The 19,173-nt window shown below is 38.6% G+C and overlaps 1 protein-coding gene across 1 annotated transcript; it reads left to right on the top strand.

The window, feature by feature from the left end:
- Nucleotides 1-628: 628 nt before the first annotated feature.
- On the top strand, nucleotides 629-17,993 carry LOC102780379 (cationic amino acid transporter 2-like). The gene is made up of 13 exons (XM_087849805.1): nucleotides 629-639; nucleotides 769-1,133; nucleotides 1,523-1,678; nucleotides 1,781-1,946; nucleotides 3,175-3,305; nucleotides 4,899-5,121; nucleotides 6,528-6,664; nucleotides 7,200-7,302; nucleotides 8,591-8,715; nucleotides 8,929-9,095; nucleotides 9,492-9,600; nucleotides 9,749-9,837; nucleotides 17,913-17,993. The coding sequence occupies exons 1-13, from the start codon at nucleotides 629-631 to the stop codon at nucleotides 17,991-17,993; spliced, it is 1,863 nt and encodes a 620-aa protein (XP_087705931.1).
- Nucleotides 17,994-19,173: the final 1,180 nt, after the last annotated feature.

Here is a 19,173-nt window from a genome sequence, read left to right as displayed (position 1 = left end):
GTGGAAATGTCAACATGATTTCCAAGAGCTGATGAATTACCAGAAGCAAAAAACTTTGGGGGATTTATGTAGCTAACCTGTTTATATGGGCTCAGGAAAACATGGCTCCAACTCCGCTCAGGCTTGGACACTGTGATTTTGCCAGCAGCTTGAAAATCAGAGATAAATTCTGATTGAATAGTTCAATGCTGGAAATTAAAAACCATCCAACATGTCATATAACCCTGTGAGACATATTGAAGAGAAGGCCAAGAGATATTTGGTTAGCTGCCACATTTGGGGCTTTCTGGAATGTGTCTGTTCACTACAAACAATTCCCAGTTTCTGGAAACAGCATTATCTACACTCTACTGTGAAATAGAAACAGTATTAAATTCTTATTTCTATCTGTGCAAGGCATATTAAAGTATTTCCATCACATGCAGCATATATACCTCATGCTGTTGACAATTCATTGATAGAAGCAGTGAGACAGGAGGCCTGAACATCATCATGCCGGTTAGCTAAATTGATATCAGGTGTGCCGCTGCAGCAGGCTGCCGGGGCTGTTAGCTGGAAAGAGAAGGGATTTTTCTTCTTCTCTCCTCTTCTAGTCCACACAGCAGAAGCAGATCTGAGCACCTGTGAAATGAGTAGCAGGTAATGTTTGTTTTGGCCTTTTCATTATAACTTCAAGCCAGAAAAAGTCAGGCACAGAGAGGCCACAAAATAATTGAATCCTTCACTGGTGTTGGTTGTTTTGTTAAATCCCAGTACTACTGATTTCAGAATATGTTCTGTGTTAGCGTTCATCCGTTCCCTGGCCCGTAAGAAGCCTTTGGAGCCAGCAGGTGAGCAGTCCAACTTCTGCCGACGCTTGACCAGCCTGGATCTGATTGGCCTGGGTGTTGGCGGCACGCTTGGAGCAGGGGTTTACGTGCTCTCAGGGGAGGTGGCGAGGGAAGTGGCTGGTCCTAGCATCATCATCTCTTTCCTGGTTGCTGCAGTGGCTTCAGTCTTTGCAGGGTTGTGCTACGCTGAGCTTGGTGCTCGTGTGCCAAAGATGGGCTCGGCCTACCTTTACAGCTATGTGACTATAGGAGAGGTGTGGGCATTTGTGACTGGCTGGAATCTGCTGCTGTCCTATGTCATTGGTAAGTGGAATTCAGGGGGCACTATACGTCTTTACCATGTATTTGACAAAATACATGAATGCAGTATGCCAAGTGATGTAGTTTATTGTAGAAAGTGTGAAAAAACAGACACAAATGTTAAAGCTGACACTGCCTGAACGGATTATTTATTTTTATTTGATTCTATTTGTAGGGAATTTGATCATATTTAATATAAAATATTTGATATTTACTTCTTTACACATGAAGAGCCTTAGTCTTAAATGTTTTGTAAAAGCTGATTTTATTCAGTTTTATTTGTATAGTGTCAAATCACAAAATCACATTAAGGCATTTTATATTGGTAAAGACCCTACAATAACAATTAATGGAGTTTTCTTCCATGCCTTGTTTTTTAAACTTCTCCTTAGAAACATCTAGTATAGCCAAAGCCTGGACTGGAGCATTTGATGACCTGATACACAATGTTATGGCTAAGCATCTAGGGGAACATACACCAATGGACTCACCTGGCTTGGCTGAATACCCAGACTTCTTTGCTGCTGCGCTGATTATGTTGCTTGCTGGTGACATTTGCAATTTTGACATGAAGTATTATTTGTATCATAGATGGAAAAACATTCTTAAAGGTAAAGTACATCTGTTTATATCTTTCCCTCTGTTTTCAGGGGTGCTTGCATTTGGTCTGAAGGAGTCTGCAATCGTGAATACTGTTTTTACAGCAGTAAATGTGTCTGTGTTGATTTTTATCATCACTTCTGGCTTTATAAAAGGAGATCTCAAAAACTGGCACATCAGTAAAAAGACAGTTCTAAATGCAACTTGGGAAATTATGTAAGTTTTATTTATGCTAATTGTCATTTTCATTCACATTCTGATAGATTTATTTTTTTCGTGTACTGCAAAAGTCAGATTTAGGTTTCAGTTTATATTTGGAAATTTTTACTATGCTGGACACAGTACTGTGAAAAAGTATTTACCCCCTTCGTGGTTTCATGTTTGTCACACCAGCATGTTTCAGATCATCAAACAAATTTTGATATTAGAGAAAGATAACAGGGACAATATGTACTACAATCAAGTTTTTACAATAAGCGGTGATCTGTCTTGATCTGTGGAAGAATTTCAGCCGACTTTCCTTTGCAGAACTTAATTCAGCCTTCACACAGGGTTTCCAAGCATGAACTGCCTGATTTAATGTCATGCCAAAGTTTTAAAAGAGCCCACAGATTTTGTAATTTCTATCTTGTTAGTCCACAGAATATTTTTTCAAAACTCTTGGAGCTCTTGCAAGACTAGTTACTACACACTTTTCTCATAGGCTTAGTTAGATGGCATTTTTCCCTTAAAATAAAATATTTGTTAAATATTAAATTTGTTTGATAGTTTAGGCTTGCCAATTCTTCCTTGTTCCTCAAGTTCTCCAGTTTCCTCTATTGTGTATTTATTTTTTGCATACTGGAGTTTAACATTGGCTCTGGTTCATTCCTTGCATGCCCTTTGCACACTTGGATGATTCATAGGTTTGTGTTAAGTGATCAACAAAACTCTGAAGATAATCAGGTACGAGGAGTAGACAGGAATTATTGAAAAAGCAACCAGTGTCCAAAGAAAAACTTTGAAAGACCTTCAAGAAGACAGGAGAACTATTTCTTTAAACAAAAACAAGATGGCCAGTCTTACTTTGGGAGCAAAGTATAAAGAAATGAGGGGTAATGGAGATCTAAAGAGCTTAGAAAGAAGAGGTTGGTTGAATGGGGTAATGGAGACTTTTACACAGTACTGTATATTCATAGCTGCCTGCCACCACGTTAGAATGCTTATCCCAAATGGTGAGGAGACTTGATCTAAATAGACAATCCGATTTATTTCATTCACAACTTTTTCTCCCCTCTTTGTGCTCTTTATAGTTTCATGGTATATTTAAGATTTCTCAAATTCTCAGTCATATGTATAACTTTTATACAAGCAGAAAACCAATTTGTCTGATAGTATGTAAATCATTAATGTGGATATTTCCGTTGTGATATCATGTCATGAAACTACTGTTGCTTTTGTGCAGGAAACTTGAGCCGAATGAAACTGTTGACTTTGGTGTTGGCGGCTTTTTCCCCTTTGGTTTTGATGGAACTTTGGCCGGGGCAGCAACCTGTTTCTATGCTTTCTTTGGATTTGACTGCATTGTTGCTACTGGTACTCTTGAGTAGGATTAACTTTGTTACCTTTCATCTGGCCACAAACATTTTGCCCTATGAGGTCATTTATTATATTCCAGTCTGTAATGCACTATGTGGACAAAAGTACTGGGTCACATCTCTTAATTATTCAGTTTAGTTTGTGAAATTTCTTCCATCCAGGATATTCCACATTCAAATGTAAGTGGCATTACAAAGTACAACCACAGTAACTTAGCTACAAATTGGCAGAAAATTTCTGAGTAAATTTTGAGTATGCCTATTCTTCTACCTGGTGAATTTTCAGAAAACATCAGGATATATGTTGTTGAAGCAAAGGAAAGAAAACAGCCTTTAAGTTCTGAAATAAATGCTTTCCAAGAGAAAACTATAAGTCGTGTTGGGAAAATTCACTGTGAGCAGAAGCAACTTGCAGTCTACAGAATACTCAATTTGCATGTTTGTAGAGTTAATAATAGTGATGTGGTTGCAGTGTAAAGACACCACTTTTTACCCTATGAGCTGTTTTAAAATGGTTCCGTATGGGAGACAGACGGGGAGAAAGCTGTGCTTTGATGGCATTTGTGAGATGATCGTAAATCCTATCTCAATGAGAATAGCACTGGATGAAATAGAACTACAATAGAGAGATGGATATCAAAACACAGCTATTGTGCAACTCCCAACTCTTGGCTCAAGAGTTGGGAGTTTGTCTTGTAATCGGAAGGTTGCCGGTTCGAGCCCCGGCTTGGACAGTCTCGGTCGATGTGTCCTTGGGCAAGACACTTCACCCGTTTCTACTGGTGATGGTCAGAGGGCCTGGTGGCGCCAGTGTCCGGCAGCCTCGCCTCTGTCAGTACGCCCCAGGGTGGCTGTGGCTACAATGTAGCTTGCCATTACCAGTGTGTGAATGTGTGTGTGAGTGGGTGGATGACTGGATGTGTAAAGTGCTTTGGGGTCCTTGGGGACTAGTAAAGCGCTATATAAATACAGGCCATTTACCATTTACACATATGTATATTAAAATAAATAAATAAATACAAATCCCTAGCAAAAGTTTAAGACCACTTGAAAATCGTATTTTCCATGGTTGGATCTTAAGTAGAGCTTCAACATTCAACAAGAATAATATATAATAAAATAAAATTATAATAAAAATCACTCCACACACTTTTCTATCTGGAAATCTCATGGACAAATCTAGTTTTGGTGACTGCCAGGAGAATGTTGCCTCCATTGTACTAACTAAGTTTTGGAGGTTGGATAAAGCTATAAGACTGACTGTTTGTGGTTGGCCCGGGCCCCTTAGTTCCAGGGAAGGGAAGTCTTTGTGGGAACAGTTTGGAAAAGGCCCGTCTCTGTTGCGGCGCCGTTTTAGGAGACCAACTCTATATTAATGCCTGTAGGCCTAGAATAGGATGTCATAAATTTCCTGTAGGTGTAATGTGCAAGTGACTCAGTACTTTTGTCAGTATAGTGTTTGTGCTTTTGTTGCAAAATAATCTGCTGTTCTGTTTATTTGATTGTTTTGGCTCATCTGTGTGTAGATCATTTCATTATTCGATTGTTTGCTGAATCAGGAAGTGTACGTCTAATTCATCTGCTTTTCTAGGAGAGGAGGTGCAGAACCCACAGAAAGCCATACCTCTTGGGATTGTGGTATCCCTGCTTATTTGCTTCGTGGCTTTTTTTGGCGTGTCGGCTTCCCTGACACTTATGATGCCCTACTATCTGCTTGACGCTCACAGTCCATTACCTGTGGCCTTTGAGTACATTGGCTGGGAGCCTGCAAAGTATGCTGTTGCTGTAGGATCCCTTTGTGCACTGTCAACAAGGTAATGATCTGTAAAACACTGAGTCAGTTCCAATTGCTAGATTCATTTACACAGTTGTTAAAACTGCATGCTTAAATTTACTTTAGTACTACAGAAATCTTTTCTTTTTATTAAATTGTCATGCACAATTGCCTGATTTGCCTGAAGAAAAAAACCAAAAAGGTTATTTGCCCCTCGCTGGCATCAGGGGGTGTTGTAATTTGACCATTTTTCTAAAAGCAGCAAGGACAATTTGTTATGATGTAGCCTGTGATGACTTCAAAGCAGTGGGATACTTGACCCCATTTGCTCAGGCTGACTAGTACTAATCATGATTAATATATTGCCTTGTGAGCTATACAGAGATTTGGTGTAGTATATATCGTATATGAAAGTAAATACATAGTATGCCAAGTTCTAGACTATAGGTGTCAAACTCTGGCCCGCAAAGCCATACCAAATTACTATTAGAGCTGGCCTACTGGTATTATACAGCTAATATATATATCGTTTAGTATTAAGCTTTGCTTGTTCCATATTCAGTTTTTCAGCAAAACGTGTTTGAGTCCATAAGAAAAGATTCATTCTTATATCTGGAGGAATAAATATATTTCAATAAATATTAATGTTAGCCCGCGATTTTGTTCCAGTTTTGAATTTTGGCCCACTGTGTATTTGAGTTTGACACCCCTGTTCTATACACACACATATATATTAAATAGCGCTAAGTAATGGACTGTTTAAATACTAGAATTTAAATCACAGAAACTGGAGAAGTTGTCGAACAAGATGCATGTTAATTCATTCACATGCACAAATGCCACAACTACCTGCTAAGTCCATTTCAATGACTGGAGTTACCAGAGGAATAGCAAACTGCTTAAGGCTGCAGCTCCATGAACATAATCAAATAAGCCATTATTTGGCTTATTAGTTGTTTAAAATGAAAACAATTCAACCTCAGTACAACATGATGATGGAAAATATCCAGAGTCCAGTACTGTTTTTTGGGTTTTTTTGTTGTTCTTTAAAAATATATCTAGCTCTATCCATGTTTCTAATGCTAATAAGCTGGCCATTTTAACATGGGAGTGTATGGGCAATGCAGTGCTTTTGAAACAGCAGTTTTTGGCACCTTTCAGCTACTAAGTTGATATTAATTATTTGTAACCATCTTATAGGCACCAAAGTAAAAAGAATAGTAGAAAGAAGCTCTCCCTATTGTCAGAAATCATAGTTCAGCTCTTGTTGAAAGTGGCTTTGCTTGTCTATCCTGTATGTGTTTGTGCTACCAAAGCCAAATAAATGGCATATAAAACTACATCTCATTCTTTGATGTAGTTATGGCTCATCTGTGAAGTCTGTGATGTGCAACTTGCTGTACCTGTAATTTCACGTTTAAAATACAGTTGATACGTCATTCACAGTTTGCTGGGAGTGATGTTGCCAATGCCACGGGTGCTGTATGCTATGGCCAGAGACGGCCTGCTCTTCAAGCCACTCAGCTACATGAGTTCCAGACAAAGTCCTGTCTTGGCTACATTGACCTCAGGAGCTGTGGCTGGTAAGGCAGCTCTTTTTAACCCCTAGGAAATAGGTTATTAACCAATTTCAACTTTTTTGGTGTTCACAAAATCAAAAACAGGTTCAGCAGAGGGGCAACAATATGTCAACACCTAAAACTGGAATTATTTTGTAGGTGGAGGCTACTGACATAAGCATTCAAATGGTTCCAACCAGTAAATCTAACATAGTGTCTTGATGCATGCTCAATTGTCCAGGTAAATAAATCTCCCACTGAAAACGCTACGTCCAGATGGACAGAATCAAACTTTTGGGACTAACATAGATTTTCTGTCACCTTCTCACTTTTTCTGAATTTGTAAAGCTGCTTTACACCCTCTTCTGCTTTACTCATTTGAGGCTTTATCTTATTTAATGTTGTAGTTGTCATTGATGCCTCTAGTTCTGCACACAGGGTCTTTCTGTTGCTCCTTGACAAAATGTCAAAGCAAATTAGTGTCTAAACATTTTTAATAAGTGTTAAATTGTAGACTTTTGTGTCATCTGTAGTTGGGTGTATGTTGATCTTTTTGCAGCTTTCATGGTCCTTTTATTTGACCTCAAGGCACTGGTGGACATGAGCTCTATTGGGACCATTTTTGCATACACTCTTGTTGCAGTATGCCTTCTTATATTAAGGTAAGTATTCAGCCTAACAAATTAACATACGCTACTGTTCACTAAAAAAAACAATATATTCTTGTAAAAAAAAAAAACAACAACTAGCCAGTAGAATAAAGATTGCAAATCAATTTGTACATGCATAGTGCTTTTATCCCCAGGTTAACTGAAAAATCTAAATTGCCCATAGGTGTGAACGTGGGAGTGAATGGTTGTCTGTTCCTGTGTGTTGGCCCTGCGACAGACTGGCGACCTGTCCAGGGTGTACCCCGCCCCTCGCCCTATGACAGCTGGGATAGGCTCCAGCGCCCCCCGTGACCCTGAAAAGGATAAGCGGAAGCGAATGGGTGGATGGATGGATAGTGCTTTTATGCACCCAAAGCCCATCCTGTCCAATATCTTTAGAATGGATCAACTACTGTTTTGACTTATAGTCTTGAGTTTAAGTAGTGAATAGATGATGTATCCTACATCACTGGAAGAACATTTACAGCATTTATACAATGCAAACTTTAAACTTAGTGCAAAATAGCATTGGGACGAAATGCTAAGTACATATATGCAAATGAATTGAAGTAAGCTCACAAACTTTAGGCAGAACTTCATGGTACTAATGATTTGCAAATCTAATACACCTTTATTTTAATCACATTAAAACACAGATAACCTATAAAATGTATACACTGATATTTAATGGTTTATGGTATTTTATTCATCCCAATCATTTGATTATATATGCATGTTGTACAATCATTCTATCCTGAAGAGAGAGCCGTTGAAAGTAACTGATTAATATCCCCAGATTAACAAGATACACTCATTATGAGTGTATGTACAGCTTTTTTTGTTTGTTTTTGAGCACGACACATGCTTTTCAGCAAGATGTTGTATTTTTAATCAAGATGATGCTTAACTGCAGCTATTGCAACAACACAGATTCATAGTACTAGTGTGCTGAAATGCCCACCATGCAGTCAACTTTGACATTAAAAATACAAGAATGTGACAATATTCCTCTTCCAAAAGTCCAGCAACTGTTATCTATAATTCCCAGGTGTTTTCCCAAATGCTCTGTTTACAACTGTGTACTGTTGTAAACACAGCATTGTCCCGAATCTTGAGGTGTTGCTGCTGTCAAATTCAAAATAAGCCTTTTTTTTTTTCTTCATGAAAAGGTAAAATGTCTGTTTTAAACATTTGACATGTGTATGTTCTACTGCAAATGACTTGGTCAAACAAGAGTTCCAGATTAGATGTAAGCCTGACTGTTTTTTTTTTTTTTTGTCTTTGTTTTGTTTTGTTTCAGGTACAAAGATAATGCTGGTTTTGTCCTCAGACTGGAGCCATTCTCAATAAGGGATGTGCTCAGGCCTCCATTTCGAGCTACCCACCGCACCTCTAAAAATGTCACCATTCTCACCATCATTATCTGTGAGTCATCCTTTATCACCCCCCCCCCCACACACACACACACACACACCACCTGATTTGCTGAGGCTCCTGACAGCTGCTTCACTTTGATACTTTGTATCTTGAGCAGATACTGCTAACACTATTCATTAAAAATATTTTTGCTATTAAGAATGCAGAAATGAAACAAAATTCTAGTATTAATGTTTTCTGACAGCTCCGACCTCTCCCCAGTGTTCCTGGTAATCGTTTTAACCGTGCTCCTGTCTGAGGCCTTGTACTCACTCAGCAGACGGGAACTATGGAGCGTGCTCCTCGTCTCTGTCCTCGTGCTGACATTGGTCCTTGCCGTTGTTATCATCTGGAGGCAGCCACAGAGCAGGACTAAAGCTTCTTTCATGGTAAAGCTGATGGTGTTGGGCGCTTGGTTCCAAATGTAGTATTTCATGCTTCTTGAAAGTCTGCTTCTATTGATTTTCATTGAATACAGCTTATTTGGGGGTCAGTTGCTGGGCCTCACTAAGGGTCTGTAGGGCACAGAAAGTTTATAGCAAATAAATGTAAGGCATGTTTACTAAAGGGAGGGCAACCAGTGGGCAAATGCTGGCTGACATTTTTTTCTTCTTCTTGTTAAACTCCAAAAAGAAGGAATAGTAAGGAGAGTACTGGTACTGTCTGTCCCAGCTTAAAAAAGAAAACACTTGGCACATTTTACTTAGGAAAAACAATGAAAAAGTGTAACTTCTAAAGTCAAAATGACATACATAAATCAGTTATGGGTTTATATCCTTCTGCAGGTTCCCTGTGTACCTGTAATTCCAGTTTTAAGTGTCTTCATTAATACCTACTTAATGGTTCAGCTGGAAGGAGAAACCTGGGTCAGCTATGCTGTTTGGATGGCAATTGGTAAGAGCGTGCATTTTCAGCCATTTCAGGTAACTAGGATTGCTATCAAATGCTTTTATTCTTCCAGGTTTGCATCATTGTAGAGAGCATATAGATGTATTAAGGAATAAAGACAGTAAGTTCATGGCATGCTATCCCCTTTTCTCAGGTCTGATTGTATACTTTGGCTATGGAGTTCGTCATAGTGTCCAGAAACAAAGACTCCAAGAAGCTCATGATCAGCTTAGTAGCAATAACGTAAGCAGTGATGTTGTGGATTGTGCTGCTTGATGCTGTGTTCCACGGAATATTTAAGATGATCAAGAAATCACCTTAAAATCCTATTTTGGAATTTTACCCTGACTGACACAAAGCTAGTATGTGTCCTTTGATGCATATTGTTTAGCTAACAACTGCCTGAACTAAATGTTACCATGGCAACAAATGTTGCAGTTTTATCTGTTTTGCCTTGATCAGTCAATCTGTGTTATGCAATCTTGGCTATTGTTGTTTAATGTTAGTATTTCTGAGTTAATATTTCACTTTTTAAATATTGATGTATGTTTCTGAAGTTGGGGGGGAGAGAGGGGTAAATTTGTTTAAAAAAATAAAAAAGTAAACTAAATGTACCTAAATAAACTTGGTTCAGGTGAAGAAATTATGGTTTCCCGTTAGGTTATACTTAACTACTATTAATCTGTATTTTTATTTTGTCACTGTGGGAGTGCAGAAGAACCTGAAACACTTCATTTCCTCAGCACTTGGTACCATAATGGCTGATTAAAATAAAGTACACCTTACCTTTTATTTACACTGGCAGTAATTGTATTGAGGGGGTGGGGGAAAATATCAAAAATGCTCTCAAGACGTTCTGCAAGGTTTTTCTTTGAGCCAAATTAAAATGACTACGTGTTCTGTGCACTCACGGTGCCAGACTAATCAAATTTCGAGTGGAAAACTTTGGGACACCTTGAATACTCCGAAGACCAAACTATTTTTCATTCATTCATGACATAATTTTCTTCATATTTCCTCTTTCTCTCATTTGTAGCTCTTAGTTATTACAAATACTTGATTGAAGTTGTTGTCAGTGGTGGCACAACCAGTTTTAGTTATGACCCATATTAGTGTAGCCTGAGACTGAGCAATCTATGAGGCCCTTTTATTATGCACACATATCGTCCCTTCATACACAAACGTCATGAAGTAACATGAATGTGGTCAAAAGTGTGCAGCTGATGGCAGGTCTACGGTATTCAGAAAAAGTCAGATTTATACATGTGAAGTTCTTCATGACGTTCTTCAGTTTTCTTACAAAGAATCTGTAAATGGCTTTAGAGCCACACCTTCATATACTGCTCTATAGCTGTATATTGAGGTGAAACATTGGTGGTATATGCGTGACTAACCGTGAATCACTTTTATTGCACTGTTCACGATTTTTTTTTTTTTTTTTTAAAAACAAACAAAAAAACCCCATTTAAACCTACCGGGTAAAGAGTTGATTTGTGTTACCAGGTTGGGAGATGGTCTCTGTGTCATTAATACAAAATAACAGTGAAGTGAGCAAACCTGTGCCATCTGTTTAGTGGAAATGGGTGATGAACAGTGATCTTTTGTTATCCATCCACCACAGAACTTTTCAAGCATCAAACAAAACTTCAATACAGTAAAATGAAAATGTCAAAACTGTACATCCAAATTAAAATATTCACCGACTTGGTTCTGTTATACGAAGCTTGGCTCATGAATTTGTGCAATTGGCCCCGATATTCACTTTGTTTTCAGGAGTTATTCCAACATTGACCACTGAGTGGAGTTGGCATAGCATTTTTTTGCTATCCATACAGTTTATGAGTTCAGCTTGCTGATATTAGGATTACCTGATAATTTGCACTGCCCCCACTAATCTAAATCTCATCTACTGGCTCCACAACCCCATAATACTGGTCAAAACTCTGTCACTAACGCTTTGAAGTCTGAGTCTGAAAATAGAGGGTTGTGCCATAGGGGCTACAACAATCTTTACATACAGTTTATGGTATGTAGTGCTTTTTCAAGAAGCTGTTTTGAAGAAACTTCCTGGCCACTGATGGGCCTTAAGTGTTCTAAATCCTTCCATCTGTACAGATTACCTGTCTGCTCCCAGATGCTATCCTCCTCCTTGGAAGGACCATCATCTAGGAAAGGTCAATTAAATAATGTCTGAAGTGAAATACCTCCCATGACATTTGGACTTGAGAATGCTGTATGTACATAATATTACTGGCTGCTAATAACAATGCTGTTTTTTTGCAGTAACTGATGTCCTGTCATTGGTCCACATATTACTCATAATACTGATCCATTCAGATAGACAAAAACATAAAGTTTATACACTAATCTGTCTTGTATTTTCCAGCTGGTGTGGTGTTTTGTTTTTTTTGGTTCTGCACTTTAAAACACCCTGCAGTCCCCCTGTCAGTCTCTGGGGCTCACCTGAGCAGCTGCCACCACCAACACTCAAAATGAGTCCATCAGGGGTGCACCGACACACACACTTGTGCAAACTTGCCTTATTAGCTGCTCCAGATTGGCCATCCTAAAGCCCAGATGTCTGTGACCTCCCACTGCCCCCTAAATGCAAAGCTATTGTGATTAAAGCATGATTGGCAGTGCTGGTTATTAATTCTAATCTGGGCCACATATGTGGGGTGGTGGGCAGAGGGCAGGCAGCAGTGTGTGCCAGGCTCACGCCAAACGGAGGCTAATTCAGTCTGACACGCTATCAGAGCAGACTCTCACACACACATGCGTGCGACATTCCCCCGATGTGCCGACACAGCTATAGGCAACACACATTTTTCCTCTAATGCGCAGGAGAGAGGAGGCGAGGAGAGAAGGTTATCCTTTAACAAGAAGCGCGTACACATTTCACAGCACTCCAACACAAAAGTGGCATTTCCCGAAAACCATTAAGGTGCTCTGTAACTTCAAGTACATCATTTGAAAGCAGAAACAGCATGTGTTTTGCAAATCATTTCCATCTCGAGACTCGTATAAAGGTCTTACATTTACCACTTAGAGGCAGAAACTAGAGTGAAGGGTTATTTTCAAAATATGTTTTCTTTCCTTCAAGGTAAAAGCCTCGAAGCATTTGATGTCTTGTCTGTATTGCCAAGTCACTTCTCGGGTTAAGGTGTCATCTCTGTGGCTGCAGTCAGCCTGGAATTACTGCAGGAGTATTACAGGAGGAATGGACGCACTCTGATTACTCATCATGGGGATGCTGTTTTATTGTAGACTCTAATGAAAATAACAGCCAACGCATGGTGATTTAAATGTATGCAGGCTCATTTGCTAGGACTAACATCTCTTGTAACACTTGAAGTAACTTGGTAGTTGGCAAATGAAGCCATCTTTAAAAGATGTGAACAGGATTAACATTGACTATTTTGGACACTGTTGTAACTCAATGTTTTTGAAGCCACAAACTACTAATTTGCAATTAAAAAAACAGGTTTTCTGCTGCAATGATGGCTCTATTCATCTACATCGGAGGTGTGTGTGTGTGTGTGTGTGTGTGTGTGTGTGTGTAAAATCTAAGCGGATTGTAAGTAGAAGGACAGAAAGAAGGATGAGGTACTGTTGCTTTTCCTGTAGAGGGCATTGCTTTATCATGGAAGGGAATTGCATTCATGTTTTTGACACAGTTGGTTGAAAATGGCAGCAGAGAGGAACACTGTTTTTGAGGGCAGCTCAAATCAACACATTTACATGTACAGACTGGCAGATTTGGTTTAAAGTGCACAATATGAATGAATGTATGGGCAAATGTAACTAGTACTTTGAGAGGTCAGTAAGAAAACGTGTGAGTACATTGCAGCATATGTTTTTGTGGCTCGAACACACTGTGGTCAGACTAGTTTGTGTATTTAGTATTAGTTATCTCCTTTTTGCTGGATTAAACAAGTGTAAAACCAGGCTTATGGTTGAGTAGTCCACTTATAACTCTCTAATTGAGGGAAGTGACCCAGACACACCAGCATGGCCGCCATAATAACTTCTGCTTAAATTCCTTAATGCTTCCTTTGCAGCCATGTCACTTATCGGGATGACTGGAAAGTGGTACAAAACAACATGTAAATTATTCTGTGTTTCCCATAATATACCATAACTTTGCTAATACATAAATGTGTTTTGAACACACAAATGTAATGGAAACATCTATTAAACACAGTTTTATAAAAGTGTGCTTGCTATAGTTAGTGGGGGGGGGGGGGGGGGGGGGGGGTTTCTTGAGTGAAGGGTGCTGCACAAAGGAAGATAATTATCCATATTCATGTGATTAAAATACAAGTGAAGACTATGTAATTTGTTTTGCATTGGCTATGTCACCAAATTGGACGTTGCTGTAGCAAGTCTTCAGGATTATTGCTAATTAATTTGACTTCAGAATTGCTGAAATCCTTAATAAAGACATGTGGATCATCTCTTCAGCAGAGGGGGAAAATGAGTGGACACCAGTCCTATTAATGTCACTTTCAGGCTGGTAAGCTTTTATCTTTTTCAACCTCCGTAGTGAAATAGAAACATGGACTAGTTTGTCCATATTTCTACAGTCTGTACAAAACAACACGGTTATTAAACACGGGCATTGCAGGTCCAATAAAAACACATCAAAATCATTGTAACAGATTAAATATCTGTGACTAGTGTAAGTGCAGTCTGATTTTCGGTATGTTTTAGGAAAAAATGTATTTCATTTACCCCACAGTAAATAAAACAATTAAAACAGAAGTACCTTCAAATAAAAAAGAAGTGACAAAAACCAACAAAAACAGTTAAATGCTTTCAAACCCGACCTTGGAAAAAAATATTTTAAAAGTATTCCAATTATCTGGAATGGCCCTTTGCAACTCTTGTTGTCCTGACACTAGTTGCAGTGCAAGTAGACAGAACAGGTTAATCAAGAGCTGACTGAAGCTTTGGACCGCTTTTTCTAGTCGGCAGCCATGGCAGCACAGCTGATCCTCTGGCATACCACTCTGGTGTCTTTCTGGTGTCCATTGTGCTCTCTTATGTTACTTGTAGTTCAGGCCTGAAGCTCCAAATTACAGCCACCAAAATGTCCTAACCTGCAAGTTAGTTCTTGCAGCCTTTTGTCATGCTACTCAGAAAGCCGAATTATTCAATAATTAAATCTACCAGGGTAAACATACCAATCAATTTTTTAAACAAAGAAAAAATGAAATAAAACAAGCAGAAAACCTAAACCACTAAAAGCAACAAATTAAACATGCAAAACACATTAAACCAAGTATTCTGCCTGGTGATGAGTACTGATTCCAGTACTTTTCTGCACAGTTTTAATTCTGCACACGTTTTCTACAAGCTGCATGAGGTAATGGGAGGCCCACTCACGTTAAGAGATCTGACTGGGCAATGCAGCTTCAGTTATGAAAATAAATGAATGTGCTGTTTTAGCGCTTGCACAGCCGATGTGCAGCAACCCTTCAGGCCGGCCCATTGGCCCAAAAATGTGTTGGCCCACCGGGAAAGTGCCCAGCGTTCCAGATTACCAGTCTAGCCCATATCTCCAGCATGTATTTAGTTCTATAGATTTATAAATTGAATTGTTTTTCCCTGTTAATTCTGCCAGACTTCTTAAGCATTTCCCTTTTGCTTTGCAGTTGACATGAATAATAAATTCTGCCAAGCTCTTTCACAACCTTATTTCTCAGTATAATAAATAAAAACCTGCCATTTTGTGCTTTATTCTAAAGAGGTACCTTAGAGCATGGTCCTTTGGTTTTATAAGTGAAAGTACATTTCCATTAAAGCAAGGTAAAAAGTCTTTTTGGCCTGTTTTACTTTTCATTTTTCAAAAAAAAAAAAAAATCTATGTATAGTTCTCTGAAGTACATGAAAGCATTATAGCTATTATCCAGGCTTTTTGCAAAAAAAATCACTACAGTTTATTTCATTGATTGCGTTTTCCAGACTGTAAAAGCCAAGTCAACGAGAGATTGTAGTTGATCCTTCAATAACCTGATGGAAATAAAAGTTGCTTGTTACCCTTTTTAATGCTTTTCATTTTAGTTTATTATTTCTAATGTAAACTGAAGTCCCCAAATAAAATGGCCTAATTATTGTTACAACAGTCTTTAATATTCACTTTGTCATAAAACACTGCAGATGGTAGTCTATATGTTCCAATTATAGTGAAGGACATTTGAGCTGAGAGTGTTAATTTGAGTCATTAACACACGACTAATTAATCTGTTTACAGCTATTCTTAACATAGAAAAGCACAGCCTGCCCTGACCATCAGAACATATTTAATATGTCAGCTGTGGAGTTTTCATGTAGTCGTGTTTCTAAGAACCACAAATTAAAAAAATATATCCAAATGTTCATACATACATTAAGATGTTGTAGTGTTTCAGTTTAGGAATGGAGCTTCATATGTATAAATAGTCCTCTTTCTTATTTGCCATGGAAGGTGGCAACATCGTCAATTTATGGCCCCACAAATATTTACATCCACTCTTCTGTTAGGAGAGGGAACAGAAAGAGGTTTTCACCCACTGCAAATGTACTCCAGTGGATTCCTCCAAAATCACAACTGAATGTCGCAGGATGCAGATGCCGTATGTGTCAGGGGAAATGGGATTGGTGGACCAGAATAGGGAAGGGAGCAACAGTTCACTGGGAACGAGAGAAATGTGAAATAAAAGCCAGCAAAGATTATTTTAAAAGTATGAAAAAAACATGGCTGCAGGGACTTTAGGTCATTGCTCTCTGATTTGTCATTTATATTTGTTTATTTGCTTATTATAAAGTTTTATGTGACGTGGCTTGGCACTACGGATGAAAATTAGCAGCTTCAGTAAAACATTGCATTTTCACACTTTACATGTTTGATTACTGCTTAATATTGATGATCATTAACATGTATTGCCCATCGTAAAATAAAAATAAAAACCCACTGGCTGAAATTCTCCCACAGACCGTGGATGAGGGCATTTGGAGGTGTTTGGTTCAAATGTGCTTTTAGAGCAGGAGTGTCAAACTCAAATACACAGTGGGCCAAAATTCAAAACTGGAACAAAGTCGCGGCTAACATTAATATTTATTGGAAAAAAAAATCTTCCTCCAGATATGAGAATGAATCTTTTCTTATGGACTCAAATAAGTTTTGCTGGAAAACTGAATATGGAACAAGCAAAGCTTAATACTAAACTATATATATATTAGCTGTATAATACCAGTAGGGCAGTTCTAATAGTAATTTGGTATGGCTTCGCGGGCCAAATGTAATTAGGCTACGGGCCAAATTTGGCCCGCGGGCCAGAGTTTGAAACCTATGTTTTAGAGAAAGACAAGAAAAAGGAAAGAGCTTTGGAGAAAAGTTCTGGTAAGTTGTGAAAATCTGTCACTATAACTTTTTTCCAGTTATCAGCACTTCTTCATGTCCCAGTGGACTGAATTTACCCAAATAACAACATGCGAAAATTCCCTTTGCATTTGGTGTGAACGCGCCATTAAGATTCAAATTAATGGATGGCAGTGCTTTATGCTGCACTATTGTGGCTGGTTGTAATCAGTGTGGAGTCCAGGACTGAGGTGAGAGCACTTCAATAGACTCTCAGCATCAGTGTTTAGTACTGTTTTATTATTGTTAAAGCATTACACACCACAGACACACGCAGAGTATCATTTGCAGCTAGAGTTAAAGAAGTTATCTTGATTCCCTCAATGCTCCCCGGAGAGGTTTGAATTAGGATAAAACAGGAATTTATTTTTAGTCTCCTTCCACCTTTTTCTGTGCTCCTGTTCTTCTGCTTTTCTTTTCTCCTCCTCACCTCTCCTGCCCAGTCTTGGTTCCTTCTTCCTCATAATGTTCTCTAAAATATACTCTTCTTCCGCCCCTCATTCCCTCTCGACCCCACTCGTCATGAGAACATCTGGAGGTGTCATTAAAAAAAAACCCTGTTCCTTCAGGAGTACACACACTCTCTCTCTCACACACATACACAGATCAGCATGGACACGCATTACTTCTACTGTAATGTTATTTTTATGCGAATTCAACATAAAATTGGCGGGGGAGAACAGAAAAGACAGAAAGGAACATTGAGAAGTTTAAAAAAACCCACAAAACCAAAGGGACACGCAGTGCCCAATGAGCACAGAGCAATCTTTCATTTATTCAATTAGCTAACGAGGTGAGGGAGCCAGGCGCCGACAGAGGATTGATAGAGGAGAAAAACTTCTCTCAGCAGGCGACGCTTACTCAGGACTTTTACTCCTGTCTCTCTTTAATTCTCTCTGTCTTCTCCTTTTTTCAGAGGAGAATTTTGGCAGGAGAACGAAGGGAGGAGACTGTGAGGATGACCTTGAGCAGCTGTTCTGTGTCTTGGGAGGAATAACAGGGAGCAGATGAAGACAAAAAGAAAGAAAAACAGAAGCACATGAAATGTTTTTGAATCAATACTTTATTTTATTTTTAAGTCCTTACTTTTACTTTTCAACATTTAACAGATTATTTATTTATTTGGCAAACATTTCAAGAAAAATGTATAATGTTGTGTTGATGTTGTATCAGCAACTTTTTCCATCACCTCCCTTGTAAACAACGAGCTTAGAGTGACTGTCTCATCAAATATTGAATATTGATCGGACAGTTATGTGGTAAATATTGAGAATACTTTATGATATCATGAATAACTTTCAGGCACGGTTACATGCGATTCACACTTTAGTCTTTTAAATCTTTCTCATTGATACTCTGAGAAACCACTTGGAAACAGTGGTGAGAGAAAACTGGCATTCAAACAGGAAGAAAGTTGAACATTCAAAATATTTTAGTGGTGAAGTTGCAGAGTGAAATAAATTGAAATTTGCTGGCTTCTGGTAGAGTTTTCCTTTAACCAGCCCAACAGAGTGATTCAGCTCCACTGCCAGGTGGATAGATACAAAAGCTATCACTCTCTATAAGACTCTCTTGCATCTGGAAAAGAATCAGTAAGGTCAGGTAGTAATGATATATATTGTTTATTATCATTATTATTATTATTTCAGCTACTGTATTAAAAGAATTTCCAAAGTAGCTAAATGTATTTTTTACCATATTGTATGAACACAACACAAAGTTAGAAGAAAACAAGAAATTTAAAGAAGCTTTAGCAAGCAGCCCATCCCCTCTGTTGACCATAAATATCACAGCACGATATCAAGGCACTGATGACGATGTTTTTTTCTTTTTTCACTAAATAACGTTTTTAATTTGCCCTCGGAAAATGTTGGCCTGCAGATACCTCCTGCCTCCAGTCTTCATACTAAGGTAAACTGATTGCTTCTGGACAACACAATCTATCACTCAGCAACAAGGTGAAGAAGAATCTTGCATTTACCTACTGTGGTTTTATTAGCATGTCATCATAAGCAATGAAGGCTTAGACGAGCTAACACTGCAGCTTACACAATCAAGTAAAAACACGCAGTGGTCACTGATAAGTACCTAACTGACTGTCAAAAGGTGGACTGTGCCTTCCTGGCTGACGAATGTCAAATGCAGCTTTTTTTAGCCACAGTCCAGTGCTTGGAGAG

This window comes from Neolamprologus brichardi, chromosome 13 (assembly GCF_056152115.1).
Source record: "Neolamprologus brichardi isolate AB-2024 chromosome 13, ASM5615211v1, whole genome shotgun sequence".
In the NCBI taxonomy this organism is placed as follows: domain Eukaryota; kingdom Metazoa; phylum Chordata; class Actinopteri; order Cichliformes; family Cichlidae; genus Neolamprologus; species Neolamprologus brichardi.
Note: the sequence above shows the minus strand (reverse complement) of the source record. Positions and strands in the feature narration are given on the sequence as shown.